Below are 27,186 nucleotides of genomic sequence, written 5' to 3'. Positions count from 1 at the left end.
ATGGACCTTTGTCAGCAAAGTGATGTCTCTGCTTTTTAATACGCTGTCTAGGTTTGTCATAGCTTTCCTTCCAAGGAGCAAGCATCTTTTAATTTCATGGCTGCAGTCACCATCCCCAATGATTTTGGAGTCCAAGAAAAGAAAATCTGTCACGGCTTCCACTTTTCCCCTTCTATTTGCCATGAAGTGATGGGACTGGATGCCATGGCCTTAGTTGTTGTTGCTGTTTTTTAATGTTGAGTTTTATGCCAGCTTTTTCACTCTCCTCTTTCACCTTCATCAAGAGGCTCTTTAGTTTCTCTTCACTTTCTGCCATTAGCATGGTATCATCCACATATCTGAGGTTGTTGATTTCTCCTGGCAACCTTGATTCCAGCTTGTGATTCATCCAGTCCAGCACTTCCCATGATGTACTCTGCATTTAAGTTAAATAAGCAGGGTGACAATATATATATAGCCTTGCTGTATTCCTTTCCCAATTTTGAATCAGTCAGTTGTTCCATGTCCCATTCTAACTGTTGCGTCTTCCTTTTCTTTTATTTTAAATAATTTTATTTATTTACTTTTGGGTATGCTGGGTCTTTATTGCTGCACGGGCTTTTCTCTAGGTTCAGAAGGCGGGGTCCACTTTTCAGTTGCCACGCATGAGCTTCTCGTTGTGGCGGCTTTTCTTGCAGAGCACGGGCTTTAGGGCGCTTGGGCTTCAATAGTTGCAGCTTCCAGGCTCTGGGGCTCAGGCTCAGTAGTCGTGGTGCACAAGCTTAGTGGCCCTGCAGCATGTGGGATCTTCACAGAGCAGGGATGGAACCAGAGTCTCCTGTATTGGCAGCCCGATTCTTTACCACTGGGCCATCAAGGAAGCCCTAACTGTTGCTTCTTGACCTGCATACACGTTTCTGAGGATACAAGTAAGGTGTTTTGGTATGCCCATCTCTTTAAGAATGTTCCACAATTTGTTGTGATCCACACAAAGGCTTTAGCACAGTCAATGAAACACAAGTAGATGTTTTTCTGAAATTTCCTTGCTTTCTCCATGATCAAATGAATGCTGGTAATTTGATCTCTGGTTCCTCTGCCTCTTCGAAATGCAGCTTATACATCTGGAAGTTCTCGGTTCACATACTGCTGACATCTAGTTTGAAGGATTTTACCTGGCTAGCATGTGAGATGAGTGCAATTGTGTGGTAGTTTGAACATTCTTCGGCATTGCCCTTCTTTGAGACTGGAATAAACACTTACCTTTTCCAGTCCTGTGGCCACTCCTGAGTTTTCCAAATTTGCTGACATATTGAGTGCAGCATGCTAACAGCATCATCTTTTAGGACTTGAAATATCTCAGCTGGAATTCCATCACCTCCACTAGCTTTATTCATGGTGATGCTTCTGAAGTCCCATTTGACTTCACACTCCAGGGTGTCTAGCTCTAGGGAAGTGAGCACGCCATCATGGTTTTCCAGCTTACAGTTCTTCAGTGTATTCTTGCCACTTCTTAATCTTTCCTGCTTCTCTTAGGTACTTACTATTTTTGTCCTTTACTGTGGCCATCCTTGCATGAAATGTTTTCCTGCCATCTCCAGTTTTATTGAAGACATCTTTAGTCTTTCCCAATTTGTTGTTTTCCTCTATTTCTTTGCATTGTTCATTTAAGAAGGCCTTCTTATCTCTCCTTGCTCTTCTCTGGAACTCTGCATTCAGTTGGGTATATTTTTCCCTTTCTCCCTTGCCTTTCACTTCTCTTCTTTCCTCAACTATTTGTAAAGCCGCCTCAGACAACCACTTTGCCTTCTTGCATTTCTTTTTCTTTGGGGATGGTTTTGGTCACTGCCTCCTGTACCATCCCACATGCCACAACGAAAGATCCTGCGTGCCGCAACTAAGACCTGGTGGAAGGGAGACAAAGAAAGAAAGAAAGAAAAGAAAAACCTCCTCCAGCCTGTCCCGCGAACGCCTGTTAAGGCGCGAGCCCCACCCCTTCCAAGTGCCCTTCCTGGGTTAGGAGGCAGAGCTTAACAGCCTCTCGGGGGTCCCCTGCGCTTGCTCGGGACCTGAAAGACGTGTGCCTGCCTCAGGGCCTTTGCACCTGAATGGCTTGTTTTCAGAAAGTTGGAGGACTTCCTGCTCCACTTTGCCAGATCTCTGCTCACAAGTCACACTTGGGGAGACCCTTCTATCCTTTTCTGTCCCTCCTTGCCTTTATGCACCCTCCCCTGCCTGGCTTCCCCGTGGGAACTGAACCCCCTGAGAGCTGGATGTTGTCTGGTTCACTGCTGTGGGCCATCACGTGACCCATGACCAGCACGCAGTGGACACTCAGCCAATGCGTGTTAACGGAACGATCGTGTTGGGCCCCAGGTCTAGCACAGGGACTGGGCCCGACGGCTGTGTGGGCGAACACGCTGCATGAGGGGCTGGTCCGCTCCATCAGTCTGTGGCCCTGAAGGGAGGTCTGTGGCAGGCACTCCAAGTGGACAGTGTGCGTGGGAGGTTGGGCCTCAGCTGAGGTCAGAAGGATTTGGACAATTGAGACCACGTAGCCGGAGGCACCTGAAGGGCCAAGAGTAGGGGGGCCAGCCCACCTGGGCAGAGGGGGCACTGACAAACGGGGGTACCTAGGAGGCACAGGTGGGTGACAGCTTCTTGGGCCACTTGCCAGGGGCGGCAGAGGACGGCATGGTCAGTGCCCCTGCCTGCTCCAAAGAGCTCCTGGCTGCCGCAGAGAAAATTACAACTAGGGTGGGTACCTCAAAAGTGTAAAGGATGCAGAGGATCTGCCTGGCCTGGGCCTCTGGGAAGCCTCCCCCATCCCCCACCAGGCTGACAGCCAACCTGACAGTTACAGGTGGGAAGGTGCTGGGCAGGTTGGAAAGCAGGAGGAAGCGATCAGAGTTCAGGATCAGAAAGACATGGGGACCACGCCTTAGTCCCACGACCAGAGCTGGCACTGACTCCAGCTTCTCCATGCCTTTCTCCAGTGCCTAGTGAGGGGCCATCGGAACACCCATGGACCAGGGGCCGGCAGGGCCCACCTTCCCCATGGCTCTAGAAGCCCTGAGGGGCCTTTGCTTCCTTGGCACAGTGGGCTCAGGCTCACAGGGGCCGTGGCCTAGCCTGGGTCCCGCTGGGCATGATGTCTGAGAGGCAGCAGCTTTGCTTGCTGCCAGACGCTGGCCTCCACACCCACCCTAACCCCACAGAGCTGCCCCCAGGCCGCCCCCTCCCACAGGCCTCGCCTTGGTTCAGCGTCCCACCCAAAGATGCTCTTTCCGCTGCAACCTCCAGGAAGGTTTCCACTGAGCACCACTGTGGACCAGAAGAGCACAGGGCTCAGCCAGGAGCACAGAGGAAGGGTGTTCCTGGTAGGAGAGCCCCCAAGTGCAAAGACTCAGAGGTAAAGGAACGCCAGTACCCTGAGCATAGGGGACTGGGGTGGGGGATGGTTGCTGGAAGCAGAGAACGAAGGGGAGATGAACTGCAGGACAAAAGACCTGAATGCCTCTGGGGACGTTGGCTGGTCCTGCCACTAAAGGGGAAGGCAGGGACAGACCAGTCTCCATGGGGTGACTCTAGGCTCACAGCTTTCTAGGTACCCCCCAAGTCCCTCACCATAAAAGAGTCCTCACGTTGAGGGATAACCCCAGGGGAGAAGTGGACCCAGGACACTCCCTGGCCAGGGCAGCTGCCCTTACAACAGCTTGAGACTCAAACCAGTGCCTGTGGCCCAAGGACACAGAGGCACAGGTAGGCAGGCCAGCCAGAGTGTGGAGCCCATCGCCGCATCAAGAGCCTGTCTGGAGGAGGTGGTCGTCAACTCTTTGTTCTTTTACCCCCCAAGGTGAACAGTCTTCTTCTAAAGCAGCAGATAATTCATCTGCTCTGCTCAGTGACAAAGTGGGGTATAAGTTACATGGAGAAGACCATCAGTGGAGGAAAGGGATCAGGGCAGGACCTCAGGGCAGGCTATGGGGAAGGCAGGGTCCCAAGCAGACAGTATCTCGGGTCCTTCCCTGATTTGGGGAAGGTCCCATCAGTGGGCCTGAGATGAGCCCCTCCCAGACTGACCAGACAGAGTGACCAGGGAATGAAGCAGGGGCAGTGGGCAGGGGTGGGAGGGGGTGCACAAGCCTGCCTAGCTGGCTTCAGGAGGCCATGAGTGCCCTGGTTGCAGCTGGAGGAGGTGTCCAGCCAGAGGAAGGGGCCGGAGCAGAAGGACCTTGTGAGCACACGGGAATCTGGGGACACAGGAAAAGTGGCTTTGTCCTGCGGCCGGCAGGAAAGGCCAGGCTTTCCCGAGGGACCGGCGGAGGAGCGAGCGGCGGTGGGGACAGAGAGGCTTCTGTGAGCGGAAGCGCCCAGCTGGCTGGAGCCCACAATCCCCTTGGGACCCGCCTGGCGCAAGAGAAAGAAGCCCCAGGGCTGCGCCGAGGGACACTCAGCGAAGAGCGCGCGGGGCAGCTCGAGGGGGAAGGAGGGGGGGCGTCCCTGGAGGGCTGATCTCCTCCTTATCCCGGGAGGCGACCTGGGAACAGGTTACCGCCGGCCCCGGGCCCCGCCCTCCGGAAGGTGGGCTGGGCGGCCAGAGCCAGCGAGGTCAGGACCGCGGAGGGAGCGGCCGGAGTTGTTGGGGCGGGGGAATCTACGGAGGCGCTCGGGGGTCCCGCCCCCATCCGCAAGCTCGAGAGGGAGGCGGACTTGGGGGACCCCGCCCCCTACCCGCCGGGCGCCTCCGCGCGCCCCCAGGGCCTCTGGGCACGGCGGGAGCGCGCGAGCCACCGGCCTCTCCACCCGAAAATCAAACCGGGGCTGCCGGCCTCTCAGCCAATCAGAGAGGAGACGAGCTAGCCTCGGCCAATGGCCGCCGCGAATGCTAATAAGCGCTGACGCCACGGGGAGGCCCATTCAAAAAGTCGCCGCTATTGTCGGGGCGGGTCGCGCGTCGCCGGGCCCGCCGTCGGGCCGCGCAGGGGCCGAACCGGGGCGGCCTGAGGCCCGAGTGCTGCGGGCGGGCGCCCATGGCCGGAGCCGCCATGGCCGAGCCGGGCGGCGGGCCGCCTCCCGCGCCTGGCACGGAGGGGCTGCCGCGCGCCTTCCTGCAGAGCTTGCGCACGCTCTTCGACATTCTGGACGACCGGCGGCGCGGCCTCGTACACCTGCGGGAGATCGAGTCCCGCTGGCGGGGCGCAGACGCGCGCGAGCTGCCCCGCGGCGTGCTCGAGGGCCTGCGCCAGGTGGCCCCAGCCAGCGGATACTTAACCTTCGAGCGCTTCGTGGCCGGCCTGCGCACCGCGCTGCCGAGCGCCGACGGCGGCACGCGGGGCCCCGCACGCGCCCCGGCCCGGGAAGGCTGCTCGGCGCGGCCCGGGGGCCAGCCGCTGCCCCCGCGCCTGGTGTTCTCGCCGGCCGACGAGCCGCGGACCGTCCTGGAGAGAAAGCCCCTGCCCCTGGGCGCGCGCCCCGCGCCTGCTGCCCCCGGCGTCGCGAGTCGGAACCTGGAGAAGCCGTGCGGCCCGGCGGAGGCGGCGGCCGGTCCGGCGGAGCCCGAGCGGCCCCGGGGCGCGGCGCTGGAGCGGAGCCCGAGCAAGGACACTGGTGAGTTCGGGGCGGCCCCCAGGCCCGCCCGGAGCTCCCCCCGGGCGTCACCCCGAGGCCTGCAGGGAAAAGAAGTTCCTCCGCGCTTCGGGTGCTCGGCGACCCTGCCAAGGAGCTGCTTGGAGCCCCCGCAGACCCTACCAGGGGCCCACTCCGAGCTAAACCCGAGCAGGGAGCCGTTTCGGTCTGAAGGCTCTCCACCTCAGTACTTGCCCACACCTGGGGACACCCGGGCCCTTGGGCTCATCTGGTGACTCAGGCAGAGGCAATTCTCACTGGTGCCAAGGGAGGGTCCCCAGAGTGTGAAGGGCCTTTGCTGCCTCCTTGGGTCCTCGGTCTAGCAGCTCGGCGGAGAGACCTGGGCGGACCGCCCCCTTGAGGGCAGGGTGGAGCTGCCAGGCGTGGTGCAGGAGAACCTGGCCCCGGAAAGGGCAGAGAGTGGAGGGTCTCCAGCCGAATCTTCCAGGCCTGGAGCCTCGGCGCCTCTGACACCTGGGCGGGATCAACCGCAGCCCTTGGGGATGGCCCAGCTTCCGGTCCAGTTGGCAGGGACAGGGCATAACTGAATGGTGTCCTGTTTATCCCCCAGAGAGCCTGCCCTGGGAACAAGACTGGCATTATCCGTGGGGGTGGGGGGGGGGGGCCCGGGGGGCCTTCGGGCCATTCAGCCTGTGCAGGTGCAGGCCTTCCGCTGGGCAGCTGTGGCCGTTTCTATGCTGCCCACCGCTCTGCCAGCCTTGCTGGACCCCCTGCCCAGGCTCAGACATACTCCCCAACTCCATGACTGCCAGCTGGAGCTGCGGTGGCCCCCGCCTCCCTGTTGAGCTCATCAGACCCTCAGCTGGGGGCTCCTGCATCCAGGCTCCTCGCTGCCCGGCCTCCGCGTCCCCCCCGGGGGTGAAGGGGAAGCGGGCTTCTGGGCGTGCGGCCCTAGTAGGGGCCCGGTGCCGTCTGCGTGATTGCATGCGGTTGGGAATCGGCCGTGGGACTGGGGTTTGCAGCCTCAGGCCCGTCGTCGCACCAGGTCCGTCACTGCGGTCCTCTGAGGTCCAGTTCGGGCGTCCACTGTCACCTTTTACCAGCGGAGGCCCAGACGGGGCTCATTACATACTGTTTGGGTGCAAAACCTGGAGGTCCGAGAACCCTTAGCACCCCAGGAAGAGAAAGGTGCCCCACGTTCACAGCCCCCCAAGCCCTCCCCGCCGTCCAGGCCCTCCTTCCTGTCCCCTGTTGGGGTTCAGCGTGCACCCCAGGCTGGCCTGAGCCCCGTAGGTACAGGCTGCTAGATCCCACTCGGATGGGGTGGGGTGGGGTGGGGTCAGGGATGCCTCTCCCTGCTGGGCCTCCAGCCTGCTGTCATCTGGGGGCCCTGGGCCACCCTGCGAACCTGCTGGTGCAGACCAACCCAGCCCAAGTGTTCCAGGGTGCCCCAGCACCCCTCTGCTGTGCCTTCTCTGCCTGGAGCGCAGCTCGGCAGGTTGGAACGTGAACTCAGCCTGCCTGGAGCCGGTCTGCCAGGCTGGCTGGTTGGAGCTGGTCTGCCGCAGCTAGCCGGTGGCCCACATGGCCACCTGGTCCCAGCCCTCTGGATGTGTCCCTGTCAGACATACCTGTGCCTGCTTCTTGCATCACCTGTCCACTGCCATGCCAGGCAGGGCGTAGGGCTTGGGAGCCCAGGGAGGGCACCCTCTTCACCTGCACCCACTCCCCCCTCATGGGCAGCCCTGCTCGCCCTCCCTGTCCTCCAGGGAAGCTGGTGGCTCTCCAGGAGGCCCGCCCAGGGAAGCACCTGGCTTTCTGGCCCCACGCCGACTCTGCGGGCGGCCATGTGTACGTAGGAGTTATTGCTGGGGCTCCACGGGTGCAGGTATGCAGGGATCGTGCTGCAGCCTCCTTCCTGGGAGGACGCTGGGCTCTGCTACCTAAGCCCTACATTCCTCCAGCTTGAACTCCGTGTGTGCTAAGTCGCTTCAGGCATGTCTAACTCTTTGCAGCCCCATGGACTGTAGCCCGCAGGGCTCCTCTGTCCCTGGAGTTCTCCAGGCAAGAATACTGGAATGGGTTGCCATGGCCTCCTCCAGGGGATCTTCCCAAACCAGGAATTGAACCAAGTCTTTTTGTGTCTCCTGCATTGGCTGGCGGGTTCTTTACCACCAGCGCCACCTGGGAAGCCCCAGTCACCCTTAAAGGGCCAGGCGGACAAGGAGAGAGGAGTGGAGGCCAGAGGTCACCTCGCTGGCTCCGAGTCCAGCAGCCTTTGAGCCCTTGAGGTGTGGGCCCTGGGTGTGCAGAGCTGAATGAGATGGAGCCCCCTGCCCTCAGGAGCTTGCACAGGCGGTGCGAGTGCAGACTGTGCCTCAGTGGCCGCACGGCTGTCTGCACGGCAGGTGTGAGGGCAGCTTGTGAGGGCTGAGAGAGGACCAGGCTCCAGCCAGGCCCCAGCAGGGTGTGGCCCAGGGAGGCTCTGGATTGCTGAGGATCCCAGAGGCATGCAGGCCTGGGCACCTGGCTTTGTGCAGCCGGGGTTGGTTGGGGGGTGGGTCTGGGATGGATCTTTGGGGGTTTGGAGGAGTCAAGCTTACCTCATGGGAAGTGAGCCAGGCTCTCACTTCTCTGCTGCAGGAGCAGTGACCTGCAGGGCCCAGGAACTCGGCACGGGGGACGCCCACTGGGGGCCCCGTGCCCGAGGGGAACGGCGGAGGCACACCATCACCAACGGCGTGGACTGTGCCCTGGTGAGTAGGGGCCCGGGGGCTCTACCATCTTGCCTGGGTTTGGACTTGGCCCCCACACACATGGTTTCCTGGACCATTCCTCTGCCTGGGAGGGGACCCTGTGGCAGGAACGTCGGCGGTTCTAAACCTCAGTTCCTGTCCTGGTTTGAACCCACTTGGGAGCTGGCCCACGGTCAGGTCAAGAAGTCCTTTGGTCAGCCCCTCCCCGGCACTGCACTGGCGCCTACCTGCTTCCCTGGCACGTCAGGCTGGCCCACCCGCTGAGAATGACCACGTGCCATAAAGGGGGGAAGATTCCCTTGGGAAACCTGTGTGGAGAGACTAAGGAAGGCCAAGACTGCCCCCAGTCCCGGGAGGAGGAGCGGGGCTGTGTTCCCAGTGCAGAGGCGCACAAGGGCTCCTGTTGGTACCGGGGTGTGTGAGTGCAGGTGTGCAAGGAGGTGTGTTGAGCGGGGGGTGTGCTCGGGTGTGTGCGTGTGGGCCGGTATGCGTTTCAGGCACAGGCAGGTGCAGGCCATCCTGTCCTGCCGCGCGCCTGTGTGCACCATGGCACGTGCCCGTGGGTGACGCAGCGTGTGCCGTGCGCGGCAGCTGAAGCAGATGAGGGAGCTGCAGCAGGAGCAGGAAGTGCTGCTGCAGGGTCTGGAGATGATGGCGCGGGGCCGGGAGTGGTACCAGCAGCAGCTGCAGCAGCTGCAGGAGCGCCAGCACCGCCTGGGCCAGAGCAGGGCTAGCTCGGTGAGTGGCGCTGCTCCCTGGGCCCGTCTCCACCCCCACCCCCGGGCACAGCGACCTCCCCCCACAGTGATCCCCTGCCCAGGTGGGCAGAGGACAGTGGGTGCCCCTCTACCCAGAGTGCTGGGCCACCCCTCCCTGCCGTGATACTCCCCACCTGTGACACTCCTGGGCTCCCTGCCCATAGGGCCCCCCTGCACCCCTGGGCTGGCCCTGCTCCCTGACCGCCCCTCCGTGCTCTCCTCCAGGACCTCGGGGCTGAGGGCAGCCCCCGCCTGCTGGGGCAGCTGCTGCCCAAGGTGCAGGAGGTGGCCCGGTGCCTGGGGGAGCTTCTGGCCGCGGCCTGTGCTGCCAGGGTGAGTGCCTCCCAGACCAGCTCGTGCTCCCCTCACCCTCATCCTAGAGGCTGTGCTAGGCCTGCCTGACTGTGCCCCCCGTAGGCTCTGCCCTCGTCCTCCTCGGGGCCCCCTGGTCCTGTGTCACTCTCGGCCCCCAACTGGCAGCAGCAGACCATCCTCATGCTGAAGGAGCAGAACCGGCTCCTGACCCAGGTGGGCAGGGGCTGGGGGTGCGGGTGGGGGCTGGGGCGCCCTGGCCAGGCCCTGACCGCCCTCCCACCTCCCCAGGAGGTGACCGACAAGAGTGAGCGGATCACACAGCTGGAGCAGGAGAAGTCTGCCCTCATCAAGCAGCTGTTTGAGGCCCGAGCCCTCAGCCAGCAGGACGCCGGGCCCCTGGACTCCACCTTCATGTAGCCAGCCCCGGGCACAGACATGGGACATTGCCGCCTGGCCAGTCTCTCAGGTCCGGGCAGGGGGGCACTCTCTTGGCCCCTCTCTGAGGCAGAGGTGCCTGGACACCTGTCTGGACATGGCCTCCCTCCTCCCTTCTGGTCTGGGCTGGCTGAGTGGGAGACGCCATCGTGCCGGCGCCCAGCCTGGAGCCGCTGTCGGGGAGGGGACGCCGCCCTCAGCAGCTCTGGGCCTGCTCCCGTGTTCTGCTGGCCTGTGTCCCCTCCGCCTCTCCAGTCCGCGGCCCTGCTCACCCTGCACTGCTAACTGGCCTTGGAGCCTGCATTTGGGTGTCTCGGATGGGGCCCGGAGTAGGTGGGGTCCTCGGGTGGGACACCTCAGACCCAGTGGTGATTGGCCCCGAGGGTCCACGGACACATTTCCTTCCTCAGGACTAGGGGTCCGACCTCAGCCAGGAGTCCAGGGGCTTCTACTGGTGTCCAGTTCCAGGGGAGCCCGGGGCGCAGTGTTCAGGGTTCGCTGGATTCCTGCCTGAGCCAGAGCTGGCCTGCTTTCTCTTCCTCGCAGACCTTAGACGCTAGGCAAACAGGCTGGCGGTCACCCCTGCTGGCCCGGGCTCCACTGAGCAAACAGTGCCCCTTCTCGGGCCTGCCGAGTAGCCAGGCCAGGGCCGTGGGCACCAGCACGGCATAGGGTGCCCTCCATGGGCAGTGCCCTGTCCTCAGGGTGGTGGTACCCTCTGGCGTGTCCCAGGAAGTCCTGGAGACCCAGCAGCCTTAGCAGCACCCCCACCAGATGCACGCTTCCCAGGGAATGACGGGCCTGGGTCTGGGTCCGAGGAATGGGGGCCTGAAGGACTCAGGAACAGCCTGGCAGCGGGTCCCGCCGGGGTCATTTGTTGCCTGTGCCCCCACGCCCGGCCCGCTCTCGGGGAGACAGACCACCTGCTCAGCTGGCCTGTAGCCACCCTGGCAGGGGCTCCGAGCGCCCCCAGGGCCCTCCCCTGGAGCTGAGGGCATCCAGGCTTGGCAGGTAGGCCGTGTGGTCGGGCCTGGTCGGGCACTTACAGAGCCGGGATCTGAGGGCTGACTGCACAGCCTCACTTGCCTGGGGGTGGCAGCCTGCCCAGAGAGCAGGGGTCCGGGGTGCTGCGCCCACGGGGCCCAGCTCTGCCTGTGCCAGCTGGAGCCCTCCCCAACACCAGCAGCCAGTGGAGGAAGGTGGTTGTCTCAGGTCCGGCATGCAGGCTACTTGACCTTGACCTGGGCAGGTTCCCTGGGATGTGAGGCAGAAGGGGAGCTGGACCCGAAGGGCGGCACCAGGTCTTCAGCATCTTAGCCATGCGGTGACTGGACCAGGGCCCACCAGGACCACCCAGAGGCTGCCCCTCTCCTGGTTTCTGCGGTCGTCCCCCTCTGCCAGCCCTTGACCAGAGCCCCTGCACCAGCTCAGGCCCTGAGCCCCTCACTAGGAGTCTGCTTAATTCCAGAACTGAAAACAGCCCTCCCCAGCTCCGAATCCTTCCTCCACCCACGCGTGACTCCACCAGGCGGGGGGCCATCCCAGCTCTGGGCTCTGGGGAGCTCCCTCCCCGCCTTCACCTGATCTGCTCCTGCCCAGCCCTGCCCGAGCCTGTGGGGGCTGGAACAGCAGAGGTGGCAGCCTTTGTCCTGAGGAGCTCTGCGTCCCTGCTGAGAGCTCGGTGTTCACCCCAGGGGTACCACCAACTGCAGGCTGTCCCTTCAGTTGCAGGGTGAGTGGGAGAAACCACTGACTTGCAGAGAGGCCTTTAGTGATGATGCTGGCCGTCCACACAGGACAGAAGATGTGCCCTCCTTATTTGCAGCCTGCACTGAGGCAGCCTGTGCCGCCTTGGAGACCCCAAGGGGAGAGCTGTGAGTGCCTGCAGGCTGGCGAGCCCAGGCGGCTGGCAGAAGCAAAACAGCTTTCCAGAGCAGCGAGTGTGAGCCACACAGGGGCAGCGCCGGGGGCGGGGTAGTCTTGGGGCCTGCCCGCGCCCTGGAGGAGGTTTAGCAGCGTCTGTCCACTAGATGCCAGCAACACTCAGTGCGACACCCGCGCTGGGAGTGGGGGGGTGAGGCTACCCTTGGCTGAGCATCTGTGCCAGAGTGGTGCGGCTCCACCAGGCCTCGAGATTCCCTGTGGACTAAGTGCCAAGGACAGGGAGTGTCTCCAGTTTAAAACCTGCTCACAAGGGAAGGAGCCACTGAGAGCCAGGAGAAAACAGATTCTGTGGCCATTTCAGATACCAGGACGGTCAGAGAAGATGCCGATGTTTCGTGTAGCTGGAGAAATAAAAGATGCTTGAAAACACAAACACGGAATCATCTATAGTTTCTTATTCCATTAAAAGTGTCAACCTTGACTGTCTAAAAGTGGCCAATAAGATGGATCTAACTAGAAACTTGAAAATAAAATTTAAAACTTGACTGGGCTTGACGTGGAAAATTTCAGCACAGCTGAAAGGAGACTTAATGAATTGAAACAGAGCTTAGGGAACGATTTGAGGACCATTCACTTAGAGAGTCAGGAACTAGGAGAGAAGCGTCTTAAGAGGTGGAGGGCCGTTTGATTAGATTTCCTGAAAGGATGGGGAGGAGGAACAATATATGAAGTTAAAATGGCTTAAATTTTTCCAGAATCATCTTAAAAAACCGATCTACGTCCAGGAATCCCAGTGGATCCCAGGCAAGATGAATTAGAAAAATGACATTTTCTCTTGCAAGATTGTTAAAGCGTCCAGAGACAAAGCCAGTTACCCTCAAAGGAGATACCACAGTGACATCAAAGTCCAGAGACTGAAAAGCCATCAGTGGCTGAGACCATGTCATTAATCTAGATGCTTAAACCTGCAGACACTGTCTTTCAAGAGTGAGGGTAGGGCTCCCCTGGTGATCCAGTGGCCAAGACTCCATGCTCCCAGTGCAGGGGGCCGGCTTCAATCCCTGGTCAGGGGACTAGATCTCATATGCCACAACGGAAAGATCCCACATGCAGCAAAGTCGCTATTTTTAAAACCCAAAACTTAGTGGCTTATGTACACAGCTCAGTCGCTTAGTCGTGTCCGGGACTTTGTGACCCCACGGACTGTATGTAATAGCCTGCTAGGCTCCTCTGTCCATGGGATTCTCCAGGCAAGAGTACTGGAGTGCCATTTCCCCCTCCAAGGGAACTTCTCGACCCAGGGATTGAACCACGGCTCCTGCATTAGCAGGTGGGTTCTTTACCACGGAGCAAGCAACACATTTTCTTGCCATTTCTGTGGGTTAGGAACTGCTGGCGTTGGCCTGGAATTGCATGAGGCTGCGGCAGAGGCGGTCCTCGGGACTGCAGTCTTCTGCAATGCTGAGTGACCAGGGAGGACTCACTCCAGAGATGTCCGCGGGCCTCCTCCCGTTCTGTCTGCTGTGATAGTGATCCTAATGAAGATGAGGGTGCTGAGCTCTGGGGAAGTGGAGTAGAACCCAAATGTCACGATGGCGGAAATGTTGGGGGAGCTGAGGCATTCTCAAGTATAATTGTTCACAAGGCGGGAAAAGACACCAACTGTGTTTATTTTACTAAGTTTTCAAGTTACAATAACTGGGAGAACCAGGTAAGATAATAGCTAAGAGTATAACTTTCAAAAAAAGGGAGGGACAGGGAAATGGAGGAGAAAAGGGGAAAGAAATTCAAATCTAGAAGAAAAAATGTAAAAATCAGAAAACACATAAGGTCAAAGAAATATATTACTGTTCACAGTATATGTGAATAGATTAACTCTGGTGAGTTATCAGATTGGGTTTTTAGAAATTCAGATATAAGCTGTTTTAAGAGACACACCTGAAATATAATGATACCAAAAAACAAAAAAAGAAAAACTCAAGCAGTTGTATTAATCTAAAACAAAATAGATTTTAAGGCAAGAGATGTTAATAACATTGAAGAGAGTAACAATCTCAAAAAGTTTAATTTACCAGGAAGATACAGCAACCCTAAAGTTGTACTCACCCAACTGTAAAATATAACTCACAAAGATAGGCAGACATTTCACCGAGGAAGACACAAAGATAGCGGATAAGCATGCGAAAAAATGTTCAACGTTATTAGCCGTTAGAAAAATGCAAATTAAAACTACATGAGAATGGACACACCCCAATCAGAGAGGCTAAAGTGAGAAGCTGGGGACACTACCTGCGGGCGAGCATGTGGGGAAACGGCCACTCACACATCATTGGCCGCGTGTCCAGTGACGCAGCCGCTCCGGAGAATAACTTGGTCATTCCTTTCAAAGCTAAAATCACCACATGTGATGGCTAACCTCACGTGTCAGCTTGACTTGGGTGTGATTCCCCGTCCTTTGGTTACAACACAGAGGCTGCTGTGAAGGTATGTTTCAGACGTGACTGACTTTTACATCCGTGACCTCTGAGCTAACCAGATTGTCCTCCATAACGTGGGTGGGCCTCGTCCAATCAGTCGAAGACCTTAAGAGAAAAGACTGCAATCTCCCGAAAGGAAGGAGGTCTGCCTGCGGGCTGCCTCTGCACCCAAGGCTGCTACATCGGGCCTTCCTGGGTTCCAGCCTGCTGATGAGCTTTGCCGACTTCAGACTTGCTGGCTCCCACAACTGCGTGAGCTAGTTCCTTAAAATAAAAATCTGTTTCTCCCCCTCTCCCTCTCTCCCTCCCCGAATATGTATTCCTATTGGCTCCCCTTCCTTTCTCGGGGGCACCCTGACTAATACACCATATGCACAGCGATGGCATTCCTGGGCGTTTTTCCCAGAGGAACAAAGACTTGTTTTCAGACAGGAACATGTACAAGATGATTCACAGCAGCTTCACTGGCCGTCGCTCCCAGCTAGACACTGCTCAGATGTCCTTCCTTCTATGGTTGTCTGTTCGGACACTGTTCCAACCACACCACAGGATGCAAGTCAGCAACGAGAAGGAAGGGACTGCTGCTAACGCAGCAACATGGGCGAGCCTAGGGGAAGGGATGCCAGGTGGGGAGAACCAAACTCAAAAGGACATGTGACGCGTGACCCATCCCTGTGCCGACCAGAAAACGACACGGACGGGGCTGGGCGGTGGGGGGCGGCTGGAGCTGGTGCCGGGATTGCTCGGGGACAGTTCAGTCGGGTTTCCTAATTGTCATGGTGGTTGCACAGGGCTCCACGCGGGATAAAACTGCAGAGAGCTACACACACACGCACGCGTGCAAAGAAAACCAGTAAAATAAAGTAAACTCCTTGGACTGTACCACTGTCGGCTTCCTGGTTTTGCTACTGGTGTTCAGCTGCTAGGTCGTGTCTAGCTCTGCGACCCCATGGACGGTAGCATGCCAGGCCTCCCCGTCCCTCACTAGCTCCTGGAGTTTGCCCAAGTTCATGTCCGCTGAGTCTGTGATGCCATCCAGCCATCTCATCCTCTGCTGCCCTCTTCTCTCTCCTTTTGCTATTGTACCATATGTTTATATATAAAATACATGTATATATTATACATATATATACAGCAAGACTTGTCAGAACTGTAAAGAAAAATCAGCAAACTCATCATCACAGTGAGAAGTTGTAACATATCTCTTGATAATTGATAGTAGATTTGGACATTGTTGGTAATGGTGATGTAGTGTGCAAATCCAGACCAATGCGCTCACTAATTGGAGAACACACATTCTTCTCCAGCACACGAGGAACATTCATATCTCTTTATGACCACACTGGGCCCCAAACCCAATCCAACAGATACCAGAAGACTGCTTGCAAGCAGACTACGTGATGTAACCACGATGCAGGTACCTTAGATAAAAGCCCAGGAACTTCCCTTGGTGGTCCAGTGGCTAAGACTCCAAGTTCCCAATCCATGAGGCCGGGGTTCAGTCCCTGGTCAGGGAACTGGGTCCCACATGCCGCAGTGTAGACACAGTGCAGCCAAATAAATATATATATATATTTTTTTTTAAAGCCCAGACTTCTGGGTTTTAAGACACACACACTTCCTCAGAAAAACAAATCCAAAACAAAGCAAATGAAAAGGAAACAACCAGAAAAAAAAAGAAAAAACATGAAAAAAGATATTTAAAAAACACACCCATATCTAAGCAATTCATGTGTCAAATAAGAAATTGCAATGAAACTGGAAAAAAAAAAAAAGATGCAAACAGCATGCAACGAGAGCAGCGGCCAGAGGGAAACGCACACCCACGTCCAGACGTTTACATTAGGAAAGAAGAGAGGCTCATAAAGCATGAATGAAGCGCTGAACTTCAGATTCTGGAAGAAGAAAGATCCAATACAAAGAATATAGAAGAAGAAATTATAACACGTCAGTTTAAAATATTTTTGTTGAGTGTATAGGTACCTGGCAGGGCTTCCCAGGCAGCTGCTGCTGCCGCCCAGTGACTTCAGTCGTGTCCGACTCTGTGTGACCCCATAGACGGCAGCCCACCAGGTTCCCCTGTCCCTGGGATTCTCCAGGCAAGAACACTGGAGTGGGTTGCCATTTCCTTCTCCAATGCATGAAAGTGAAAAGTGAAAGTGAAGTCGCTCAGTTGTGTCCGACCCTCAGTGACCCCATGGACTCCAGCCTTCCCGGCTCCTCCATCCATGGGATTTTCCAGGCAAGAGTACTGGAGTGGGGTGCCATTGCCTTCAGCCCTAGTGGTAAAAACCCGCCGGCCACTGCAGAGGCATAACAGACATGGGTTCGATCCCTGGGTTGGGAAGATGCCCTGGAGGAGAGCACGGCAACCCACCACAGCATTCTTGCCTGGAGAATCCCGTGGACAGAGGAGCCTGGCAGGCTAATGGGGTCACAGAGTTGGACCCAACTGAAGCGACTTAGCACGCACCTACATGGACCTGACCCTTCTCTTGATGCTGGGCAACAGCGGAGAGAGACACAAAAACTCCTGCTCACACAATGGCATATCCGAGTATAAATAACAACGATTAGAGCAGGAATTAGTGAAACAGAAAACAAACATCCAAGGACCTCCCTGGCGGTCTCGGGGTTAAGACTTGGTGCGTCCAGCGTGGGTTTGATCCCTGGCTGGGGAGCCGTGCTCTCACACACATTATATAAAACATCGACAAAGGGGAAAAGCTTGACTGAGAAAACTCACCAAGTGCAGAAACGTCTGCCTGGATTAGTGAAGCATAAAAGACATGAAACAAACAAAATTCCTGATGTTAGGAATTTTAAAAAAACAGAAATAACAACAAATGCCGCAGAAATAAAACAGACACTAACAGGGAATTTTAAACAGGATTACACCAATCCACCAGCAGTGGGTAAACGCCTCATGGCAGATTACACATACAAGCCCCAAAGGTGCAAAGGACAGAGCAGAAAACGGATACGTCGGACCAGTCAAGAGCTTCCGTGATTTCACCGCAAGGAACTCGTGGCCTGAGTGTACATAAAAGCCGTGCAAATCAGCAAGGAAAAGACAACCATCCCCGGAAACCGAACTCAAGATTCAAACGGGTGCTTCACGGAACGCAGGAAAGACTCGACTTCTCTACTGATGAAACAGCATGAAAAGCTCAAAGAGATTTCTTTCTCACCAGCGTCTCAAAAATCCAAGAGTTGCAGGGGGACCTCCCTGGAAAGACCTGGTGGCTGAATGCTTAAGAATCTGCCCTGCAATGCTGGGGATGCAGGCTTGATCCCTGGTCTGGGAACAAAGACCCCTCATGCCTTGGGGCTGCAGCTCCTGAAGCCCGCTCGCTTCAACCAGAGTCCATGAGCCACAGTGGAAGACCCCTCATGACAGTGACGGTCTCACATGCTGCAACTGAGATCCGACGCAGCCAAATAAATAGTGTTTTTTTTTAAAAATCCAAGAGTTGCAGAATAGCAACCAAAACAGTGGCGCACCCTTGAGGTCACCAGGCGGCGCCGCCTTGCTGTAAACCGGGCGTGTTGGCAGGTGACGCTGAACGCACACGTGCTCTGGCCCCGGCCCCTAAGCTCTTCCCCAGGGAAAGGCTCGTGTGCAAGCGTGTGTAGCAGCAATCTTAGTGAAAGCAGCCTGACGCCAGGACCACGAACACACTCACTATGAAATGTGAGGTTTGCAACACTCGTACCAGAAGACAGAGCTTCACGTGTCAGCATCACGAATCTCAAAAATCCAAAAGCAGGGGAAGAAGCTAATTCCAGAAGAGCATTCCAGCACATCAAAAAAAACCAAAAAAAACAAAAAAACAAAAACAGGAAAAACAGCACAATAGATTATTTAGAGATGCATCGAGGGGTGGAAAGCTATAAACAAAAGCAAGGGCATCACCAGTACAAAGGTCCGGTTGGGTCAGGCGGTCAGGGCTTGTGATACTCCAGCCCCCTGAACAGGACTCCTCCGGAGGCCCGGGGGCTGCACCTGCCGTGTGTCTGCGGCGCCTTGCGAGGCACCCCTCCCTGGACAGGCGGCGGGTCCTCCCCACACACCGCCCTCGCTCACTGTGCATGCAGTCTGGGGCGCCTGGTCCTCAGAAGGATCCCGGCAAACGTCTGCTGAGTGACTTCTTGAGCACAGTGAATGGCAAGGAGTTTCAGCCACAGGATGTGGTGGCTTCCCACGAGGAGATGGTGGCAGGGGCAGTGGAGGCCTTGACCTCTGGTACCCCCTCCCTGGGAGGTCTGGGTCCTTCGAGGGGGGCGGGTTGCAGGCCCTCCCCCAGGGCCTCTCCTGGCACCTCTCTGCAGCCACATTCCTCTGCCTGGAGCCAGGGCCAAGCATGTGCAGAACATCTGGAGCCCCACCTCCGCCGAGGTTCCCGGAGGAGGCCGGAGCCGCCTCCCGCCCAGTGGGCCCCTGCCATGGTCTCCCTGTCGCCTGCCCCCCAGCCCGCCTTCCAGAGTTCGGTGGTCGTGGTCGAAGGAAGTCTCTGGGCCAAGAGGCAGTTCCGCCCGGCCCCTGTGGGGGGGAATTCACTCCCGTTCCTGTCTCGCCCTGGCTGTTCCATGCCCCCACTTCCTCCCATTGGCTCTCCCCAGGCTGGTCTGGGCCCTTGGCATGAGCACAGGGGCCAGGCCTGCGTCCCCGCGGCCCCCTCCACTCGGGCCTCAAGGGCTGGGGGGGCCGGGGCAGGCTGGCACACCAGTGTCTGCCAGGCTCCCTCTGGGCCGCCTTTGTCTCTTCCTTTTCAGCCTAGACTGCCGGCCTCTCCCTCCTCTGAACCTTCCGGGGTGGAAGAAAGGGCCTGGGCTGGGAGGGGTGGGGGGAGCTGGCGGGAAACTGGGGCCTGGAGCCCTGAGTTGGCCGCACCCAGTGACTCTCTGCTGGGCTCCAGCCAGGAAGGTTTGGGGAGGCCAAGCGAGGTCCCAGGGCTCCCACCCTTCCCGCGGGGTCCTGAGCTGGAAACAAGGCTGCATTGCTGGGCCTGAGACACCAGCCCCTCTGCCTGGGCAGCTGGCCCTGCGATCCTGACTGTCCCGTCCGGTTCCAGCCGGCCGCCGCACTGCCAAGACCCTGTGCCCATCGAAGGCTGTCCTTCTGGGCCCCTCCCCCCCAGCCCTGTTGCTGGCACTCCGGGGTGGTCTTGCCACATAGTTCGCTGCTGTGGGAATTCCCATTTTGCGCAAAGTGGGGGTGGCCCTTGGCCCGGGTAAGGGGTGATTCTTGGCCAGGGTGGCATGCAGGGTGGCATAGGGATTCAAAGCATAGCGACCGGACATGTCGTGGGGCACAGGGGCAGAGCTGGGGCTTCGGCCAGTGGACCACCTGTCCACCTCAGTGTGCCCACCGGCCGGCCTGCAGCCCCTCTCCCCCTCCGCTCAGAGGGATAAGGCCTCCTGTGCAAAGGCCCCTCCTCCCCAGTCCAGGCTTCTGGGCCCCTGGGCGAGGGCCTTGCGCTGGGCGGGAGCGGTGGCAGGGCCCTGGGCCCCTGAGCAGGGCTCCCTGTCTCCAGGCTCCGTGGGACTGTGGGCTCCCTGCTCTGCTCTCTGCCTGCACCCTCACCAGTCTCCTTGGAACCCTGTGAAGCAGGTCTGGCTTCCCCCTGCTTGGCCCTCAACTCTCAGCTCTCAGCACCCCCAGGGCAGGCAGGCCCAGCCTGGGTCAGCACAGCGTGCTGGGGCTTGACTGGCACGGTGCCCTGCCATGAGCCCAGGACTGGGTGGGTACCGCAGGCAGGTCGGCCCTCCCCTGCAGGGACCCAGCTGGGAGCCCACCTCCTTCCTTCAGGATCAGGCCAGGGGAGAGCCGGCTCTCCAGAAGAACGACCCTCCAAACAAGTGCGCCCAGGAGGACCCCATGCCAAGGCCAGAGAGGGCAGGGCGTTCTCTGGGTCCTGCTGGAGTGCCCAGCGGCCCAGCGTGGCAGGCTCTTAGAGGTTGGGGTGGTGGTCCGGTCAGGAGGGATGACTCTAGGGCAGAGCAGACAGGAAGGGGAAAGGGGGCAGTGAGCAGGGTGCCTGGGCTGCGGCCGGGGCGCCGAGAAGGGCGGCGCGGGTGACTCAGCAACCTAGACTCTCACCTGCGCTCGGGGCGGGCTGGAGGTGGGCGGGCCGTCCCGCCGTGGGCGTGGCCTCCGCGGACCGGTCCCCGCCCCGGGTGCCAACCCCGCGGTCCCCCGACCTCGCTCGGCCTCCCGGCTCCCCGCCGCCGCGCCGTGCACGCCGGGCCCGCCTGCGCACCCATGGCCGGGAAGGCGCTGTCGCTGCTGCCACCGCTGCTGCTGGCCGCCGCCGGCCTCGCCGGCCTCCTGCTGCTGTGCGTCCCCACCCGCGACATCCGGGAGCCGCCCGCCCTCAAGGTGCACGCTCGAGCTCCCGGGCAGCCCGGCGCAGTCCGCGGGGGGCTCGGACCGAGCCGGGCCCGGCTGCACCCGCGTGCCAGCCGGGACCCCGGGCACTCCGCAGCCGGCCCGGCAGGGTGGGGTCCGGGCCCCTCAGCCGCGCTCCGGCCCCGGCCCAGAGCGCTGCAGCGGCGCTTCCGGGGGACGCGGTGCCGGAGGCCAACATGCCAGGATCTCTGCTCGCTGCGCCCGCCGCGGAGCCGTCTCGGAGCGGCCAACGGGGAGTCTCTCCGCACCCCCAGGGCGCCCAGGACGTGGCCGGTCCCGCGCCCCCAGCACACTCGGCCTCCCCTGGGGTTTGGCCCAGATGGGGTGCGACAGGCGCTGGGCCCAGGGACTCCTCCCTAATCTCGCCTCCGGCTCTCACGATGCGGGGGCAGCCCTGACCGGTCCTAAAAAAAAAGTTCGAAGGGACTGGGCCTGATTCCCCCACCCGCCCCCGCCAGAATCGACCTCCGGGAGCCTGGGCTCCCTTAACCCTCCACTGCACTGAGGGCCAGTCTGGTGCCTGGGTAGACAGTGGGTGCTTGGCGCCTCAGTGGAATGCAGATTCAGGGTGAATGCGCTGTTGCCAGGGGAGACCCCCGGCTGGGGTGGGGCCGGGCAGGCTGTTGGCGGGCTCTGCTCCTGGAGTTCCAGGGACTCCAGCAGGCTCCCCAGCAGGCTCCCCTTGCTGAAATGCAGGTCCCTGGGGCAGGTGCAGGGAAAGTGGCTCTGGCAAGCTGGGTGCTGTTATCTTCCGGACCTGCAGGAAAGGCCCCTGCGGTGTTCCAGCAGCTCTGCAGGACAGCGCCCCCTGGCCCTGCCCTTGAGGCCCAGGGACAGGGCCTCTGCTCATTGGCCAGTGATCAGCCTCCGTCCTGGCTTCCCTGGGGCCTCTATTTCACATCCTCAGATGGGGCAGAGATCAGAGAGATGGGACAGAGGGTGGGAAGGAAGGCCCGGTCTGAGGGGCTCTTGCTGCAGCCTGAGGACCTCAGGCCCCCGGCCAGGGCTCCCAGGGTGGCCCCCGACCCCTGACTCTGATCACGCCCCTCAGGAGGCTCCTGCAGTCAGCGCGGGCATGGCCGATGGCCCTCCACCTCCACCCCCATCTCTGCCCACCAAGACATGTCCCAGCGGTTGTCCCCGGCCTTCTCAGAGCCTCAGAACTTCATTCTGAAGCTTCCAGTCTGGACACAGGGTCGTGCAGGGTGGGCCAGATAGCTGAGAGAGCCACAGGGCATGGCTTCACGCCCTGCCCCACTCCTAAGGCTGACCCCCACCCCACCCGCAGTATGGCATCGTCCTGGATGCGGGCTCTTCCCACACGTCCATGTTCATCTACAAGTGGCCGGCGGACAAAGAGAACGACACAGGCATCGTGGGCCAGCACAGCTCCTGCGATGCGCGAGGTAAGAGCCCCCTGAGTGCTGGGCGCCCCCGACCTGCATGCCCACTCACTGTGGGGCCTCGGGAGCCCTCCCTGGTCTCAGCTGCTGCAGACTGGAGCCAGCAGACCCCTCTGCTTGGTGCCAGGGGGCCACTCCAGGCAGGAGCTCCAGGAGCCCCCCACCTCCCAGAGGGAAGCTACATCCCTGGGCCTCGGAAGGGCTGTGGACAGTTCCTAGAAAAGAAGCCCCAGGGAATATCTGGAAGGTTTGGGCCTTGCCTGGCCCAAGATTGGCTCTACATCCCAGTAGAGCAGGAGGGGTCCCGAGGAGCTGGTGGGCACACCCAGGCAGGCCCATGGGGAGGCTGGGCTGGGTGGACAACACCCAGTGCTTTGTCCGAGCACCTGTGTGCATGCCCACTGGGCAGGTGGCAGCTCGCAGACCGTGGGTGGCCCACAGGCGGCCCTTTCATCTCTGAGCAGGCGTCTCTGAGCATTTAAGCTGGGAAATTTGGTCTCAGCTGCCACCTGGCTTGGGAGCACAAACGCCCCCAGTCGTGCTGGCCTGTGGACCACCTAGAGGCTGCCCACCAGGCCCCTCCTGCTGCTCCCTCCAGGTGGGGGCATCTCTAGCTATGCTGACAACCCTTCTGGAGCTGGGCAGAGCCTTGTGGAATGCCTGAACCAGGCGCTTCGGGACGTGCCCAAGGAGAGACACGCGGGCACGCCACTTTACCTGGGAGCCACAGCGGGCATGCGCCTGCTCAAGTGAGTGTCCTGCCCTGTCCGCTGACCTCCTGGCCCTAGGGACCACGGCAGCCTGAGCCCAGGGTGGGCCCTGCACACCCCCAGCAGCAGCCCTGGGCTGGGGCCTCTCAGCTCGCTGAGCACCCCAGCAGCAGGATCACAGCCACCTGGGGAAGACTCTGAAGTCCTCCCTGTATCACAGCCTGACCAGTCCAGAGGCTTCAGCCAATGTGCTAGCTGCCGTGACGCAGATGCTGACCCAATACCCCTTTGACTTCCGCGGTGCCCGCATCCTCTCAGGCCAAGATGAGGGCGTGTTTGGCTGGGTGACCGCCAACTACTTGCTGGAAAACTTCATCAAGGTGGGCCTGGTGGCCAGCCCGATGAGCCAGGGGTGTGGGCACCCACCCATTGGCTGACCCCAACCTCTACTTCCCACAGTACGGCTGGGTGGGCCGGTGGTTCCGGCCAAGGAAGGGGACACTGGGGGCCATGGACCTGGGGGGAGCCTCCACACAGATCACCTTTGAGACGGCCAGCCCCGCGGAGGATCCGGCCAACGAGGTTCAGCTCCGGCTCTACGGCCAGCGCTACCGAGTGTATACTCACAGCTTCCTCTGCTACGGCCGTGACCAGGTCCTGCGGAGGCTGCTAGCCAGTGTGCTCCAGGTACCCTCTACTGAGTCCTCCTGGAAGTAGGGCTCGGGGAAAATGGGGGCCAAGGGCCCAGAGCAGAGCCTGAAGAGTGGCCAGAGCGGGGCTTCTCCAGGAACCCAAGTCGTGCTTGGATCAGCTGGAAGGACAGGTGGGCAAGAATCCAGCACGAGCAAAGACCCAGAGGCTGGGGGTGGACCTGGTGAGTAAGGAGGGCTGGGGCCAGCTCTCAGAGGACCTGAACTGCCTGGCCAAGCACTTTGGGTTTTGTCCAGCAAGTGAGGGGGAGCCATGGATAGCTCATGCGTTCAGAAGAAATGCTGTCCTCTGGGGAGGCCCTCCAAGGGTCCTAGGGCGGGGGTGGCTGGTAACGCTCAGAGCAGGACTGACGCGCACCCTCGTCATTCCCCAGACCCATGGCTCCCACCCCTGCTGGCCACGGGGCTATTCCACTCACGTGATGCTCTGGGACGTCTACGAGTCGCCCTGTACTGCCGCCCAGCGGCCCCAGGCCTTCAACAGGAGCGCCAGGGTCAGCCTGGCGGGCAGCAGTGACCCTGCCCTATGCCACAGCCTCGTCTCCCAGCTCTTTGACTCCTCCTCCTGCCACTTCTCCAGATGCTCCTTCAACGGCGTCTTCCAGCCCCCTGTGGCTGGGAAGTTTATCGTGAGTCCAGAGGACAGGAAGGTGGGGGGCCTGTGCCCTGAGGTGCCTGGGGTCTGGTCACAGTGTGACTGTACCCGCGTTCCAGGCCTTCTCTGCTTTCTTCTACACGATGGACTTCCTGAGAATGGTGATGGGGCTGCCTGTGGCAACTCTGCAGCAACTAGAGGGGGCTGTAGTCACCCTCTGCAACCAGACATGGAGTGAGGTGAGGCCTGCCCCCCACTCCACCAGGACTGTGCAGGGTGGGGCTGGGGTTTCTGCCAGCCAGCGCCAGGCCTCCCGATCTTTCTTTTGCTCTGTGAGTAGAAGGGTGTGGGGATACACTGCCAATCAGACTTGAAAAGTGGCCAGGGTACAGCCAGGAGCCCAGCAGTCAGATGAGATGGGATTGCAGAAGCCTCTCTGAGGCCTGACCCTAGATCCAGGATCTGGAGGGTGGAGGAGACAGCCAGTGCAATGGCCCTGGGGCAGCAGGGAGCTTGGAGTGGACAGGGCAGGGAAGAGTGTGGCTGGGAGAGCGTAGGGGAGAACAGACAACCCGGGGAGAAGTGGAAGGACCCGGACTCGGCAGGTAGAACAGGCAGGGCTTGGGGAGTCAGGAGTGGAAAGCAGCGGTGCTGATTCCCGGTGAAGTAAGATGGAGGGGTCTGGGCCCGCGGAGGAGGAGGGAATTCCGGAGAAACATTTGCCTGTCTGTGAGGCTCCTCCTGCTCTCTCTGTGTCTAGTCCCAGGCAGACTTGGGGAGGTGGGGAAGTGGGCTCAGGAGGCAAGCCCAGGGCTCGGGGGCAAGCCGGGAGCTTCTGCTCCCCTGATCTCTGCAAGCCCGCTGCAGCCCCTGCTCCCCGGGGGCCATGCCGCTGTTCCCTGGCCGTCAACCTCACAGGCACCGCGCCGCTGCCATCCAGAGGTCACGCTGCTCCTCCCCAGGGGAGAGCCCCGCCTGCTTCTTTCTGGGACCTGCAGCGCCGTCTCCAGCCCCGCACTATCTTTCTGTGTCTGGTGGGGCAGAGACCTCCAGGTGGTCGCTGGCCCTAGAGTCTCCCACTTGCATCCCAGCTGCAGGCTCGGGTGCCGGACGACCGGGCCCGCCTGCCCGACTACTGTGCCGGGGCGATGTTCGTGCAGCAGCTGCTGAGCCGCGGATACGGCTTCGACGAGCGCTCCTTCGGAGGCGTGACCTTCCAGAAGAAGGTGGGAACTCGGGAGCGGAGGGGCGGGGCCGCCCGGGCCGGGGTGCGGAGGGGCGGGGCCGCCCTGGCTGCGCCGAAGCTCAGGCCGTACCTGTGGCCCGCAGGCCGGGGACACTGCGGTCGGCTGGGCACTTGGCTACATGCTGAACCTGACCAACCTGATCCCCGCTGACCCGCCTGGGCTGCGCAAAGGCACAGACTTCAGCTCCTGGGTCGTCCTCCTCCTGCTCTTCGCCGCCATGCTCCTGGCCGCGTTTGCCCTCCTGCTGCACCAGGCACGCTCCACCAAGTCGGCGAGCACCATTTAGGGGCCCAGCGCCAAGCCTCCCCATCTCCATATCCCCTCACCCCTCATCCCACCCCGCCACCAACATCTCTGTCCCTAATGCAGCCCAGGATCAAGACTCAGTGCCCACGCCGACATCTGGCCAGGATGGGCAAAGGGAACGGAAACCAGCCCCACCCCCCCAACTCCAGCCTTGGTCTCACCTCCAGGCCTCCTGCTCCCCCTCTTACTGAGGTTGGGGGTCCTCAGCCTGTGAGAGCAGAGTCGGGTCTCTGGGAGTGGAGTTCTGAGGGCCCCCCACCCCAGGATTGGGTATTAGGGGGCGGGTCGTGGTCACAGCCCAGGCCTACTTGTACCCATTTTTTACTATTGAATAAAAGGATTTTCGTAGAGCAGTGGAGAGAATGTCCACGGGGCGGGGCCTCTCTGTCGCCTCCCTCACCACCCCAGCTGCGCTGGCTGCACAGGCCCCGCTCTGGTCCTAGGGGAGGACCCTGGCTCTTCCTACTTCCTTCCTCTCTGGGCCCAGGCTGGGGGAGTATCGACCCTGCACCACCGTGGCCTGGAGTAGCTGTCAGCTGGCTGCTCTAAAACAGAGTCCCTGAGACTCCTGCCAGCCTGGAGCCTGGGCCCTGGTCTCAGGTTGGCTGGGGTGGGGTGGGGATGGCGGACGAGGGAGTGAGTGGGCCCAGTGATGGCCTAAGTTGCCGGCAGTGTTCAAGGGGGCTTCCCCGGAGGCTCAGCGGTAAAGAATCCGCCTGCAATGCAGGAGGCACAGGAGACGTGGGTTCAATCCCTTGGCTGGGAGGATTCCCTGGAGGAGGAAATGGCAACCCACTCCAGTATTCGTGCCCAGGAAAATCCCATGGACATGACTGAGCACGCAGGCCTCGCAGGCGGTGCTCAAGACACTGAGTGAGGTCGGGGGAAGGAGGGGGCAAACCCTCCGCAGGAGGCGGGAGGTGTGGGGGGAGCCAGGGCCAGGAGGGACGCAGGGCCCATTTCTCAGGAGGATGAGCCTCGCAGAGAGCCTGGCTCTGGCCGAAGCCGCACAATCGCACAGACTCCACCTGCCGCTCGGGCAGCCCCTCCCCAGGCCCTGTCTCCCCCGAGTGGGCAGGCGTGGTCTTGCCTGAATCTCTCCGCCCCCTCCCCCACTTTTTGGGAAGTGAGCTCTGACACTATTTCTGTCTGATCAGTGCCTCTTAGGGGACGGTGGCGGTCCTTGTTCTGCACACACACAGCGCCCCTCCCCCGCACACCCCACATACACGTCTGCCAGATTCTGAGCATTTCACACACCTGCGGGCCGCCAGCCCCGTCTTCGGAGTTCCGAGACTCAAAGGGCCGAGAGGAGCACCGCGGGCGGAGGGGGCGGGGGAGAGCCGCCCTGATCTCTCAGGGACGGGAGCCTGGGAGGTTTCCAGGTGGGATGCGGAGGCTGCGCTCCCAGGAGGCAGTAGGTGGGGTTAGGGGCTGCACCCCAGTGCTTGCCGTCGTGGGGCATCCCGGAGCTAAAAGGCTGTCACCTGGGCACCGTGGACAGCTCCCAGCTGGCTGTCAGCAGCAGTTCCAGGTCACTCTTGCCCCCTGGTGGCCTCACCGGGAGCGGCCGTCCCACTCCAGTTATCATGCCGGGCTAGTCCTGTGCGCGT

General features: G+C 60.2%; 2 protein-coding genes across 3 annotated transcripts; both read left to right on the top strand.

Annotated features, from left to right (window-relative positions):
• Window positions 1–4,915: 4,915 nt before the first annotated feature.
• On the top strand, window positions 4,916–12,146 carry SAPCD2 (suppressor APC domain containing 2). 2 transcript variants are annotated; one of them, XM_025262176.2, is made up of 6 exons: window positions 4,918–5,586; window positions 8,209–8,321; window positions 8,913–9,059; window positions 9,305–9,412; window positions 9,497–9,607; window positions 9,683–12,146. In XM_025262176.2, the coding sequence occupies exons 1-6, from the start codon at window positions 5,010–5,012 to the stop codon at window positions 9,809–9,811; spliced, it is 1,185 nt and encodes a 394-aa protein (XP_025117961.2). In that variant the 5' UTR covers window positions 4,918–5,009; the 3' UTR covers window positions 9,812–12,146. The 2 variants fall into 2 exon arrangements, with proteins under 2 accessions (XP_025117962.2, XP_025117961.2); XM_025262177.2 differs by lacking the exon at window positions 8,913–9,059 and having other exon boundaries at window positions 4,916–5,586.
• An 8,197-nt stretch (window positions 12,147–20,343) lies between these two features.
• On the top strand, window positions 20,344–25,923 carry ENTPD2 (ectonucleoside triphosphate diphosphohydrolase 2). The gene is made up of 9 exons (XM_025262178.2): window positions 20,344–20,572; window positions 21,891–22,008; window positions 22,604–22,754; window positions 22,936–23,095; window positions 23,175–23,402; window positions 23,800–24,054; window positions 24,140–24,259; window positions 25,112–25,246; window positions 25,350–25,923. Exons 1-9 carry the CDS (start codon window positions 20,456–20,458, stop codon window positions 25,551–25,553), a joined length of 1,488 nt encoding a protein of 495 aa, XP_025117963.2. The 5' UTR covers window positions 20,344–20,455; the 3' UTR covers window positions 25,554–25,923.
• The last annotated feature ends 1,263 nt before the right edge of the window (window positions 25,924–27,186 follow it).

The sequence above is a fragment of the Bubalus bubalis genome, chromosome 12 (genome assembly GCF_019923935.1).
Source record: "Bubalus bubalis isolate 160015118507 breed Murrah chromosome 12, NDDB_SH_1, whole genome shotgun sequence".
Classification (NCBI taxonomy): Eukaryota; Metazoa; Chordata; class Mammalia; order Artiodactyla; family Bovidae; genus Bubalus; species Bubalus bubalis.
This window is presented reverse-complemented; position numbering and strand designations above follow the sequence as displayed.